Source organism: Pongo abelii, chromosome 20 (genome assembly GCF_028885655.2).
Source record: "Pongo abelii isolate AG06213 chromosome 20, NHGRI_mPonAbe1-v2.0_pri, whole genome shotgun sequence".
NCBI lineage: Eukaryota > Metazoa > Chordata > Mammalia > Primates > Hominidae > Pongo > Pongo abelii.
In genome coordinates, this window is record NC_072005.2 from 34,849,089 (window position 1) to 34,862,773 (window position 13,685).

The 13,685-nt window shown below is 48.4% G+C and overlaps 1 protein-coding gene across 3 annotated transcripts in view; it reads left to right on the forward strand.

Moving 5' to 3' along the window:
• Positions 1-6,922, forward strand: part of VSTM2B (V-set and transmembrane domain containing 2B) — a 38,565-nt gene extending 31,643 nt beyond the window's left edge. For all 3 annotated transcript variants that reach the window (XM_024237638.3, XM_054538805.2, XM_054538806.2), the window contains one exon: positions 6,218-6,922. In XM_024237638.3, the coding sequence (XP_024093406.3) occupies positions 6,218-6,306 (89 nt within the window). In that variant the 3' untranslated portion in view covers positions 6,307-6,922. The remainder of the gene's footprint in view (positions 1-6,217) is intronic.
• Positions 6,923-13,685: the final 6,763 nt, after the last annotated feature.

Consider the following 13,685-nt stretch of genomic DNA (forward strand, 5'->3'; position numbering starts at 1 on the left):
CCCAGGAGGTAGAGGTTGTAGTGAACAGAGATGGTGCCATTGCACTCCAGCCTGGGCAACAAGAGCAAAACACTATCTCAAAAAAACAAAAAAGACTTAAATGCAAAACCCAAAACTATAAAAACCCTAGAAGAAAATCTAGGCAATACCATTTGGGACAGAGGCACAGGCAAAGATTTCATGATGAAAACATCAAAAGCAATTGCAACAAAAGCAAAAATTGACAAATGGGATCTAATTAAACTAAAGAGCTTCTGTGCAGCAAAAGAAACTATCATCAGAGTGAACAGACAACCTATAGAATGGGAGAAAATTTTTGCAATCTATCCATCTGACAAAGGTCTGATATCCAGAAACTACAAGGAACTTAAACAAATTTACAAGAAAAAAACAACCTCATTAAAGACTGGGCAAAGGACATGAACAGACACTTCTCAAAAGAAAACATTTATGCAGCCAACAAACGTATATGTATATATATATATAAAGCTCAACATCACTGGTCATTAGAGAATGCAAATCAAAACCTCAATGAGATACTATCTCATGCCAGTCAGAATGGTGATTATTAAAAAGTCAAGAAACAACAGATGCTGGAAAGGCTGTGGGGAAATAGGAGTGTTTTTACAGTATTGGTGGGAATGTAAATTAGTTCAACCATTTTGGAAAACAGTGTGGTGATTCCTCAAAGACCTAGAACAAGAAATATCATTTGACCCAGCAATCCCATTACTGGGTATTTACCCAAAGGAATATAAATCATTCTATTATAAAGATACATGCACACATGTGTTCACTGCAGCACTATTCACAATAGCAAAGACATGGAATCAACCCAAACACCCCTCAATCATAGACTGGATAAAGAAAACGTGGTGTGTATACACCATAGAATACTAGGCACCCATAAAAAGGAATGAGATCATGTCCTTTACAGGGACATGGATGGAGCTGGAAGCCATTATCCTCAGGAAACTAATGCAAGAACAGAAAACCAAACACCACATGTTCTCATTAATAAGTAGCAGCTGAACAATGAGAACACATGGACACAGGGAGAGGAATGACACACACTGGGGCCTGTCAGTGGGGAGGTTAGGAGGGAGAGCATCAGGATAAATAGCTAATGCATGTGGGGCTTAATACCTAGGTGATGAGTTGATAGGTGCAGCAAACCACCATGGCACATGTTTACCTATGTAACAAACCTGCACGTCATGCACAAGTGTCCCAGTACTTGAAATAAAATAAAAAAAATTTTTTAAAGAAACATAAAAATAAAACTACAATGAGATACCATCTCACACCAGTTAGAATGGCAATCATTAAAAAGTCAGGAAACAACAGATGCTGGAGAGGATGTGGAGAAATAGGAATGCTTTTACACTGTTGGTGGGAGTGTAAATTAGCTCAACCATTGTGGAAGACAATGTGGCTATTCCTCAAGGATCTAGAACCAGAAATACGATTTGACCCAGCAATCTTATTACTGGGTATACACCCAAAGGATTATAAATCATTCTACTATAAAGACACATGCACACATATGTTTATTGCAGCACTGTTCACAATAGCAAAGACTTGGAACCAACCCAAATCCCCATCAATGATGGACTGGATAAAGAAAATGTGGCACATATACACCATGGAATACTATGCAGGCGTAAAAAAGATGAGTTCATGTCCTTTGCAGGGACATGGATGAAGCTGGAAATCACCATTCTCAGCAAACTAACACAGGAACAGAAAACCAAACACCACATGTTCTCATTCATAAGTGGGAGTTGAACAATGAGAACACATGGACACAGGAAGGGGAACATCACACACTAGGGCCTGTTGGAGGTTGAGAGGCTAGGGGAGGGATAGCATTAGGAGAAATACTTAATGTAGGTGACCGGTTGATGGGTGCAGCAAACCACCATGGTACGTGTATACCTATGTAACAAAGCTGCACATTCTGCACATGTATCCCAGAACCTAAAGTATAATAATATTTTAAATAAATAAGTAGGTGGTTGAAGAGATAGTTTGCCCTGCTGGTTCTAGCTTGGAAAATTTTCCTCTTGAGAGAAGGAAATCCACAACCTGAGAAAGATTATTCTCCAGCCCTTTTAGAGAAGAAGCTGTGTCACCCTTTTCTGTAACATCTATTTGCATGGCACTTGATTCTGTTTGAGGCGCTGTTGTTTACATGTTTGTATTGTTAGCTTTTGATACATAATGAAGGACCCCAAAACTCAATGGCTTTGGCAGAACACCACAGCCGTTTTTGACTCAGGATTCTGTGGCTCAGCAATTTGGGCTGGGCTTAGTTGGGCGATTCTTCTGCTGGTCTGTTGGGCTCATTCATGTGTCTATGATCGGCTGCTAATTCAATTGAGGCCAGGTTGGTCTAGAGGGATGTCCACTAGGACATCTCATGGCTCTTATCCTGCAGCAGGCTGGCCCAGGCTTGTTCATGTGACAATGGGTTCTAGGAGGCACGAGAGAGGGCAAACCTCAGTGCACAAGCACCTTTCAGGCCTTTGCTCACTTCACACTCAATAATGTTCCATCAGCAAAAGCAAGTCATGTGGCCAAGCCCAGAGTCAGTGTGGGAGGGCACTATGATAGGGATGCTGGGATGGGGAAGGGGGACTTGTAGCCATTTTTGCAATCAACCACTATGATATTGCTTAATCTGGACCCCTGCCCAGTGAGACATGCCATGCACATATTAATTTTATGGAGCCATGCACATCCCATTTTATGAGGTGAAGAATGTTGCCCCGGGTCACATAGCAAGCTGGAAACAGGACTAGGCTTGGAAGCCCATCTCTCTAGTGCCAGCCCACTGCACCATCCCACTTCTCTTGGTTCCCTCCCACCCCAACATCAGTGCCAGGCCAGGGAGAGAATGAAGTGTCATCCAGGAGCCAAACCCTGGCCACCCATATAGACATCCACCAGCAGAGACACAGCAGACCCTGGGTGAACCCTCCCCAGGCATCAGCCTCCAGGAGCCAATGCTGCAGCCCCACTGCCACCGTAGCCCCCACCCTGGCCCAGCACAGAGTGGCAGGCTGGTTATTTCAATCAACGGTGTTTTGAAAATCTTGCAATTTAAAACCTTTTAAACATGAGTAGGTGAGGCTGTGATAGTGCCAATGACTAGTTGGGAGTACTTAGAGGCAATTTTAAATGTCTCCTGAAATCTCCATGCCAATGGTCCCATGGGGCACCAGGCAAGGTTCATGTTGCCAGGCTCACCCTCCTGTTAGCCATTTCCCCTGCTGCTGCATACCCTGAGGGCCTGGAGTTCCATGCACAAGTGCATCCACCTTTAAACACCTCATGCAGATTATTTCTGTCTCACCTGCACCTGCCTTCGTGTCAGGATTTGCAGAAGCCTAAAGATCAGAGCCAGGGGCCAGGCACGATGGCTCATACCTGTAATCCCAGCACTTTGGGAGGTCGAGGTGGGCAGATCACTTGAGGTCAGAAGTTTGAGACCAGCCTGGGCAACATGATGAAATTCCATCTCTACTAAAAATACAAAAATTAGCCAAGCATGGTGGCCAGCACCTGTAATCCCAGCTGCTCGAGAGGCTGAGGCAGGAGAATCACTTGAACCTGGGAGGCGGAGGTTGCAGTGAGCTGAGGTCACGCCACTGCACTCCAACTTGGGTGACAGAGTGAGACTCCATCTCAAAAAAATAAAAATTAAAAAACAAATTAAAAAGGCCAGGCGTGGTGGCTCACGCCTGTAATCCCAGCACTTTGGGAGGCCGAGGCAGGTGGATCACCTGAGGTCAGGAGTTCGAGACAAGCCTGGCCAACATGGTGAAACCCCATAAAATACAAAAAATTAGCTGGGTGTGGTGTGGGGCACCTGTAATCCCAGCTACCTGGGAGGCTGAGGCAGGAGAATCGCTTGAACCCAGGAGATGGAGGTTGCAGTGAGCTGAGATTGCACCATTGCACTCCAGCCTGGGCAACAAGGGCGAAACTCCATCTCAATTAATTAATTAAATAAATCAGAGCCAGGAGATCTTTGAGGCCCATGGGACCAGTCTGGCTGTGGGTGAAGTACCCAGGAGGCAGTACCCTGCTCTCCTGGCTGGATCCCCACTTTTCACACACCCGAGCCTCAGTGAACTCCACCCAGGCACCTGGGCATCCATCAGCTTGTCCATCACATCCGCCCACCGTCCTTCCCAGTAATGCCCGACAGCAAGCAATGAGAGCAGATTGGAGTCTTCGCAGTGACAACCGCAGGACGATTCTTCCCACAAAAGGGGCCCAGAGGCAGAGCACCAGCCTGAGCTGTACTGCAGGAGGGCCAGGAGGGACGACTGCCTGAAGCATAAAGATCTGGAGAGGAAGGTCTGCACACCTGGAGTTTTGCTGTCCTAACGCTTCTCAGCCGGGGCCCAGAACTGTGTGCAGAAGCGATGGTCTATGGACAATTCACCTGCCCCTCGGATAGCACCACCCACTTTGCATTCGGATGTTTGAACACAGCCTGTGTTTCCCACAGTGGTCAGGGGGAATCCTGGACTTTCAGGCCAGAAGATTTGTACAACCTCCTCCTTCTACAAAAAGAGGATGATGGGGACCAGGACATGAACTCCATGACACAGACAGCTATGGCCAGAGCAGGGAGAATTAAGGAGCAGGAGACGCCTTGGATAGGAAGGATTAAGTGTGCTGCTACCTGGAGAGAGGAGAGCTGTGCATTCAGGCCCAGCTTTGTCAGGGAAGCCTCAAGTGTCTGTTTATTAAGGCTGGAGGGAACCAGCCGTCCTGGCTGCAGTGGCGGAGTGAAAGCAGTCGAGCCCTCTGCACTACTGAAAATTGACACAGCGTGGGGTCTCCCACACCCCTCCTCACAGGCATGGGGCTGCAGCCCAGCTGGTGGGGTCAAGAGAAGGGAAGAGAGAGGCCTCCGGATGGTGCAGGTGAGCAGGGCGGGGCTGGAAACAGCATCCACTCATGCTGCTGACTAAGCAAGTAGCAGTGATGTCCCCCAGGGGTTTTGGCAGCACCAAGGATTGTGCAGGGCGCTTCCACACTTGCTCCTCTCATAACCCTGGAGGGAGCATCCCACTTTCCAGGTGAGAAGCCCAGGGTTTATGGATGGGCTTTCCCCAGTTGCATGGGAGGCCTTAAAACAGATGAAGACCCTAAGGACCAACGGGGAGCCAGGCAGGGGACCAAGGTGAAGCAGGGTGAGGCACAGGTGTTACGGCATCCATGGCAGGCCAGGGGCCAGGTTATGATCACATTGGAGAGACAGGTGGGAGTGACCCAGACGTTGCTGGGGTCATTCCTCAAAGACCCCAGCCCACTCATCTCCACCAACGTGCAATTTCTCAGCTCCACACTGCAACCCAAAGGGTGGACAGACAAGGTTGCTGTGGAAAAAAGACTTACACACAGCAACATCAGGATGCCTGAGACAGGGTGTGTGGGAGTGCGAAGCTGTGCAGTTTAGGCAGGGTCATGGAGGGGATGCCGGGAGGCACAAGGGACAGAATTGTGTGCGATCATGTAGCCTTCATGGAAGAAGAGGACAAGCAGGGCCAGAAATGATGAGGACATTTTGCAGCATGTATCTGGGGAGAAGGAAGCATATTATCTTTTTTTTTTCTTTTTTTGAGACAGAGTGTTACTCTGTCTCCCAGGCTGGAGTGCAGTGGTGCGATCACAGCTCTCTGTAGTCTCCAACTCTCGGTCTCAAGCGATCCAGCCTTCTGAGCAGCTGGGAATACAGGTGCATGCCACCACACACAGCTAATTTTTTATTTTTTGTTGTGATGGGGTCTCACTATGTTGCCCAGGCTGGTCTCAAGCTCCTGGGCTCAAATGATCCTCCAGCCTCAGCCTCCCAAAGTGTTGGGATTACAGGCATAATCCACCACGCCCAGCTTATATCATCTTTTTATTAAAATAAGGTAATGACTTGGACATTAGAGCTGTCACTCCCCACTTCAGGCCAGGCGCTTGTGTCTGATCTCACTAGGATCCTAAAGTGTATGGTCTGTAAATTACAAACTGCAGCAACAAAATGCTTTATCATTAAACCAAGGCAGCCACCATGCACCAGCCTCCAGCTGGGTGCTAAGCGTGAGTGGCCCCAGCCTGGGGAAGACTCACTATTCCTGGTCTGCTGTGAGCTCCTAGGTTCTAGTGACTCAGGTGTTAACCTTGCCTGTTTTCTCATCCCCTGCAGGCACCGGCCGTAGCTACACCACAGACCCGCTCTTGTCCCTGCTTCTGTTAGCTCTGCATAAGTTCCTGCGTCTGCTCGTGGGACATTGACAGACAAGGCCAACCCGAGCATATCAGAGGCCGCACATGACCTGCCCAGGGCCCTTGGTGAGGACCACATCGCTGGATGGACACAGAGAGACTGAGAGACGCATGAAAAAGTCCACATGGAAAATAAATAAATCATATTTTTGGGGAAGTTACACAAATGTAGAACACCTAAAATAATGCATCTAGTTTCCAAATAATTTGGAGTTTGGCCCATGCAGTCTGCATGGGAATCAATGATTTCTCTACTTCAATGTAGTTTTCTTTTCTACACTTTCCCTCCAAGTCTTCATTTTGCACGAACTGTTGAGCAGTTATCTTTAGGATAATATGTACAAATGTTGGGGTCAAAGCCTTTTGACAAAGCAAAATATTTTTAGTAGATTATTGTGTTTAGGATTTTTTTTTAATTTACTTTTTTTCTTTGGGGGCTTTTCTTTTTATTAAATTATTTCTTTTAAGGCATTTTGATTAAAAAAGACACATCTTATCATAATTAAAATTCACTGTCAATAATATTTATTTTTAAATAAAGATTGGAAACAAGGTCAGACACTTGTTTATAAACTGTATTGTATATTGCTGAAGAACAGTTGAATAAAAAACAACTTTGAAATAACCTTTCTACAGCCATGTATGAATGTCAAGCGTTGGTACCCACTGCAGCCTGGCTGCCTGCCGTCCCCTCCTGTGCTCTGACGCCAGCTGCACTTTTGGCTGGGTGTCACCCGGCGTGGAGGACAGCCCAGGGCACCTGGCTGAGACCACGCTGAACAGATGGGAGCACCTGCCCAGCCTCCCCTAGGGACAGGGCACCTCATGGAGGTGGCAGTGAGACGAGCCCCCAGCCTGGGTCCTGAAGGAAAGGAGATCGCTAGGAGGAGTTGTGAAATAAGTCAAGAACCACTCCTCCCCCACTTCGTTTCAATGAATCATGCAATTCATTCGCCCACTTGGAGATTGTATGTCAAGGTGTATTTACTGTGGTTAGCTTTGCTGCTAGTTTGAAGGGGAAATTTGGAGAGAAAGTAGGGCTTGCCACACTCCTTCCCGTGCATCCGAAGATTGCTTTGAGCCTCTGAAACTCATAGGTTTGGGGCAGGTTACACATGTCCTAAGGAAACGGTCATGCCCTGGGTGGGGGCTACTATTTATACTTCATTCTAAGACAGCATCTCATTAGATAGCTGGAGCCCATGGATTTGTTTAAAACCCAGCCAGATTTTAACACCTGCAGTTTCAATAAGTGTGGTTGTCATTGATGTTGCTCACCAAATACTTCCGTTCTCCGCTGGCCAGGCCCGCGGCAGGATAGCGCTTCCTGGCCTCCTGTGGCGGGTGGGGCCACAGCTCTGGCGCATGAGCTGGGAACAGAAGGGATCCGCATTGCTTCTAGTCCAAGGCACAGGATTGCTAGTGCGACGCCCTCCGAAGCACTTGTCCTCTAACGTGACGACTCGCAGCGTTCACATTAGCAAGTGTTCTTCCAGCCTAGGTCCCTGAGTGACTGCGATGAACACAGCCTTCCCTGTGGCCAGCGCTGGATCCTGCGGCCCCATGACGAGTCCGCCATTGCCGCTTCACCCACTCATCTTCGGGCGTTATCGCAGCATAACCCAGCCTGTCCTGATTGGCTCAGTGTGTAGTTGATCGACTGTATTTAGCTCAGGGGAGGAGTAGTTGTGCATTTGGACAGTCCCACGTGTACAGAGACCCCCAGGATGGAGCTGATGTCGGGGACCCCCAGGATGGAGCTGATGTCGGGGGAGGCCTGTGTGGAGAGAACGTCGGGACAGCTGTTTTTGATGGGTACATTAACTTGTTTCACATTTCCTTTATATTGATCAGCACCAATCGAGCTGTAAGTTTAATCACTCTGTCTGGTGGATAGTGATTCTGTCCAGAAGGATCATCTCCTTTTATAGTTAACTCAATACTGCAGCAGCTAATGTCACGTTAAATACTGGCCCAGTGTGCTGGAGAGCAAACCGTACTTCCCGGATACCAGTGGAACGGGGACAGTGTGTCAGTAAGGGTGACGTTGTACCAGATCGTTCCAGGGGATGGAGGGCTGGGGAGTCATTCCCCATCACCAAAACCAGATGCCTCTGTACAAACACAGGTGGTCAGGTCCCAGCCTGGAAGCTCCTAACCTTTAGCATGATATGCACAGGGGAGGGGCTGGTGTGATGGGCACAGGGGAGGGGCTGGTGTGATGGGCACAGGGGAGAATCTGGTGTGATGGGCACAGGGGAGGGGCTGGTGTGATGGGCACAGGGGAGGGGCTGGTGTGATGGGCACAGGGGAGGGGCTGGTGTGATGGGCACAGGGGAGAATCTGGTGTGATGAGCACAGAGGAGAATCTGGTGTGATGGGCACAGGGGAGGGGCAGGTGTGATGGGCACAGGGGAGGGGCTGGTGTGATGGGCACAGGGGAGGGGCTGGTGTGATGGGCACAGGGGAGGGGCAGGTGTGATGGGCCTTGGTGAGAGGAACAGGTATGCTTTGGAGAAACCAGCTTTTTCAGCACTAAGAGGATTCACCTCAAACACAGAAAATTATTCCTCATATCTGCCTCCTGGGCACAGAGCACTTCCAGGTGGGAAGCCGAGCATGAGGCTGAGCAAGTTCCCTGAAGGGGAGGCTGAACCCGGCCTCCAGCAGAAGTTAATGGAACTGAGATGGGCTGTCGCGGGGCTGGAAGCCAAGGCAAATCTCTGGACCCAGGCTCCCATGGAGAGGCTGCCAGCATTCCCGCTGGTCCAGGGCCCCGGACACAAAGAAAGGAGAAGTTAAGTGCACCCCTAAGTGTCCGCAGTGCCGATCCATGGGGTCTGGGCTCGTGCTTTCTGGGGTCTCGTGCACTCCAAGAATGAGGACAAAGAACGCTCAGCCTGCACTGTGTTTTATGGAATGCATACAAACCAGAAGAGAGAAGCGCTCTCCAGAAACGAAAACTGTGGCGTGGTGCTCACTCCCAAAACTGCCTTTCCCTTTGGAGTCTGCTTTCAGCCTTGGCAGACATGGGCTGGGGTTGGAGAACAAGACAATTGATTTCGGTTTGGGAAGAATGCACTGTGGGCGGCCTCGGGAGCTCGGGTGCAGGCTGAGAGGACCCCCGCCTGCTTGAAGGGACTGTGGAGCTGTGGGTCTGTGTAGCAACTATCTCCAAAGCGAGGGACAGGAGTGCAGAGGGAGTGCAAACTCCACCCCAGCCCGGGGCTAAGTGACAGCAGGGAAGAGAAGGAGGGCAGCCAGGGTGGGGGCAGGGGGAGACCGAGCCAAGCCCAGACCCCCGTGGAGGAGCCCTGCTCTGCCTGGTGATGAGGATTGTCCCTGATTCTAGCACCTCATGTGGTGCTGACCCACCTGCACCCTCCAGGCAGCGGCCAACATTTAGGGGCATAGCCTGGAAGGAAGGACAGGAATTCCCAGAATTTGATGGGAGGTGGTATGAGCAGAGCTGCAGCATCCTGAGTTTCAGTTCTGTTTCAACCCCACATTCCTGGTTACAGCTCTGGCTCAGAAAACAACAGCTCTGTCAGATCCAAGCCTGCCGTTGGTTGGAATACAGCAAACAGCCATTTGTGAGCTGCTGAGCTCATGGCTAAAGGGACTTCTGCCCCTGCCAGCCAAGGCAACAGTTCTTGCTTTTTTTTTTTTTTTCTATTTGAGATGGAGTCTCACTCTGTCGCCCAGGTTGGAGTACAGTGGCGTGATCTCGGCTCACTGCAACCTCTGCGTCTGGGTTCAAGCAATTCTCTTGCCTGGGCCTCCCAAGTAACTGGGACTACAGGCACCCGCCAACACACCCAGCTAAATTTTTTTGTATTTTTAGTAGAGACAGTGTTTCACCATGTTGGCCAGGCTGGTCTCAAACTCCTGACCTCAGGTCATCCACCCACGTCGGCCTCCCAGAGTTGGGATTACAGGTGTGAGGCACTGCACCCGGCGAGTTCTTGCCTATTTTTGCACTGCTTCTTCCAGTGGGCGCATCCCCACTTTGGGTGACACTGGGCATTCATTTTGCCTGCATTTCAGAGGATGCAACTCCTGCTTTTCCTGGGGGACAGGTGGCCAGAGGCTTTGGTGCATTTGCCCCTACATGCATGCACACACCTGTATGTAGCAGCCTGCTGCTTTAGAACACCATTTCTTTCCTTCTCACTAAGGCTGCGGCAGCAGGAATAGTGCAGCACTGGTGAAACCTCAGCCAACTGGGGCGCCCGGTCTCCCAAGAATGGAGCTGCTGCCCCTCGGGGCTCGCTGCCTTCATCAGCCAAGAAGAGCCTGCACACCCTACCACAGCATAAATGCACCTTTTACCTCATGCCAGGGGCCCTAGAAACACGTGGAAAACCCACGACTTTATGAGGGACCTGCCCCACTTTGTGGCTTCAGACACAACATGAGGCAGAGACTGGAAACACCACCAGGGGTGACCCCTTCTAAATGACAAAGACCCAAGGAGCACCAAAAATATATTTCAAGTCATAGAAAACATGTCTTCACACCAAGCCTAACTTGCCACCAACTAGCAAAGACCCAACAAAGATCACATGTGTTCCCTGCACCTGATTGTTTAAAAGGGAGAAATGGTAAGTGGACTTTTAGTAGAAAGCATATGTGGTCTCGTTTAGATTTTGAAGTTAGAAATGACTTTTTAAATGAGACCGAAAAAGCGGTAATTATAAAAGAAAATATGGACTGGGCACGGTGGCTCATGCCTGTAATCCTAGCACTTTGGGAGGCCGAGGTGGGTGGATCATGAGGTCAGGAGTTCAAGACCAGCCTGGCCAACATGGTAAAACCCCATCTCTACTGAAAATACAAAAATTAGCCCAGTGTGGTGGTGTGCACCTGTAGTCCTAGCTACTCCAGAGGCTGAGGCAGGAGAATTGCTTGAACCCGGGAGCCAGAGGTTGCAGTGAGCTGAGACTGTGCCACTGCACTCCAGCCTGGGTGACAGAGCAAGACTCTGTCTCAAAAAAAAAAAAAAAAGAAAGAAAGAAAGAAAATATGGACAATTTTGACTACATTATAACAAAGAGCATTTGTTTATCAAAAACCATCACAAAGAAAGTGAAAAGAGACTTACAAAATACACCCAAGAAAGGATTACTATCAAACATGTACAAAGAATTCCTAGAAATCAATAAGAAAAGCAAAAACAGGCTGGGCATGGTGGTTCACACAGGCGAGGCAGGCGGATCACCTGAGGTCAGGAGTTCGAGACCATCCTGGCAAAGATGGTGAAACCCCATCTCTACTAAAAATACAAAAATTAGCCAGGCTTGGTGGCACATGCCTGTAATCCCAGCTACTCGGGAGGTGGAGGCAGGAGAATCACTTGAACCCAGGAGACAGAGGTTGCAGTGAGCTGAGATCGTGCCACTGCACTCCAGCCTGGGCTACAGAGCAAGCTGACTCCATCTCAAAAAAAAAAAAAAAAAAAGAAATGCACAAAAAGTACAATAGGAAGATGGACAAAGGATGTGAACCACCATATCATGGGAGAGAAAATATGGCCAGAAAAAAATATAAAAGGTTTTCAGCCTCAATAGTTATGAGAGAAATGCAAATCAAGGCCACAATGATTATGCCCACTTAATTATCAAAAATTTAAGTCTGACAAAAGCTGGGTGCCGTGGTTCATGCCTGTGATCTCAGCACTGTGGGAGACCAAGGCAGGAGGATCACGTGAAGCCAGGAGTTCCAGGCCCTGTCTTGGCATGATAGCAAGACCTCATCTGTGTTAGTCCATTGTTACTGCATTGCTGTAAAGAAATACCTGAGACTGGGTAAATTATAAAGCAAAGAGGTTTATTTGGCTCATGGTTCTGCAAGCTTTACAGGAAGCATGATTCTGGCATCTGCTTGGCTTCTGGTGAGGTCTCAGGAAGATTTCACTTGTGGTGGAAGGTGAAGTGACAGCCAAGGAGGGGAGAGCCGTGAGGAGAGAGACAAGGAGGGGATGGGTGCCACACTCTTAAAACAACCAGATCTCAAGCGAAGTAACTGAAAGAGAGCTCACTCATCACCAAAGGGATGGCACAAAACCATTCATGAGGGATCCGCCCCATGACCCAAACACCTCCCACCGGGCCCCAACTCTAACACTGGGGATCACATTTCAACATGAGATTTGGAGATTCGGAGGGGACCAACATCCAAACCATATTACTGTCTTTGCAAAAAAAAAATTAAAGATAGCCATGCATGATGGCAAGCCTGTAGTCCCAGCTACTCAGGAAGGTGAGACAGGAGGATCGCTTGAGCCCAGGAGTTCAAGTTAGCAGTGAGCTATGGTCACGCCACTGCACTCCAGCCTGAGTGACAGAGTTAGACCGTATCTCTAAAAAAGTGAAAATAAATAATAGTCTGACATACCAAATGTTAGAGAAGTTGTCCATCTCCAAGATCACCTAAGCATTGACTGTGGTTGACTGTGGGAGTGTAAATTGATACAACCTCACTGGAAAACACTTTGGCACTAACTGTTAAAAGTGAACATTCACGTACTGTGACCCAGAGATTCCAATCCTTAGTGGCAAAATCTCTTTCTCTTGTGCTCTGGGGAACATTAAAAAAAAAAAAAAAAAAAAAAAAAAACCTTCAAGGCAGCCCCATTCAATACCCTGGAAACAGATGAGTTCCCATCTACAGGAGAGAGGCTGCAGATGCTGTAGAAAGTTCTCACGATGATATGAACACAACACCAGCTACTCCATCAAGGGTCAATGTGAATGAACTGCAAGGAACATGCAACGAAACACTGAGTCTTAGCATCTATTAGTGGGGAAAACCCCCAAAAAGGGCAGGGTTCTCACATCTGTAATCCCAGCACTTTGGGAGGCTGAGGTGGGAGGATCGCTTGAGCCCAGGAGTTCAAGACCAGCCTGGGCAACATAGCGAGACTCTGTCTCTATTAAAAATTTTTAAAATGTAGCCAGATGTGGTAGCACATGGGAGGCTGAAGTGGGAGGATCACTTAAGCCAGGGAAGTCAAGGCTGCCGTGAGCTTTGACTTGATAGCACCACTGCACTCCAGCCTGAGTGACCTAGTGAGACCATGTCTCAAAAAAAAAAAGAAAAGAAAAAAGAAAAAAGCCTTGAAGATTACATACAGTATAATACCTTTGTCATAAAGTTAAATCCAAACTAAAACCAACAGATACAGGGAGGATGGATGGATGGATGGATGGATGGATGGATGGATGGATGGATGGACAGATAGACTTCTTAAGAAAACACGTAGCTAAGATAAAACTGTCTTCAAAGGAAAGCAATGGAAAGGTGAAGATGGATACAGGACTGTGGTTACCTTGGTGTGGGGAAGCAGAGGTGTAAGGAGCCCACAAGTGGATGAAGGTCGTCATCAA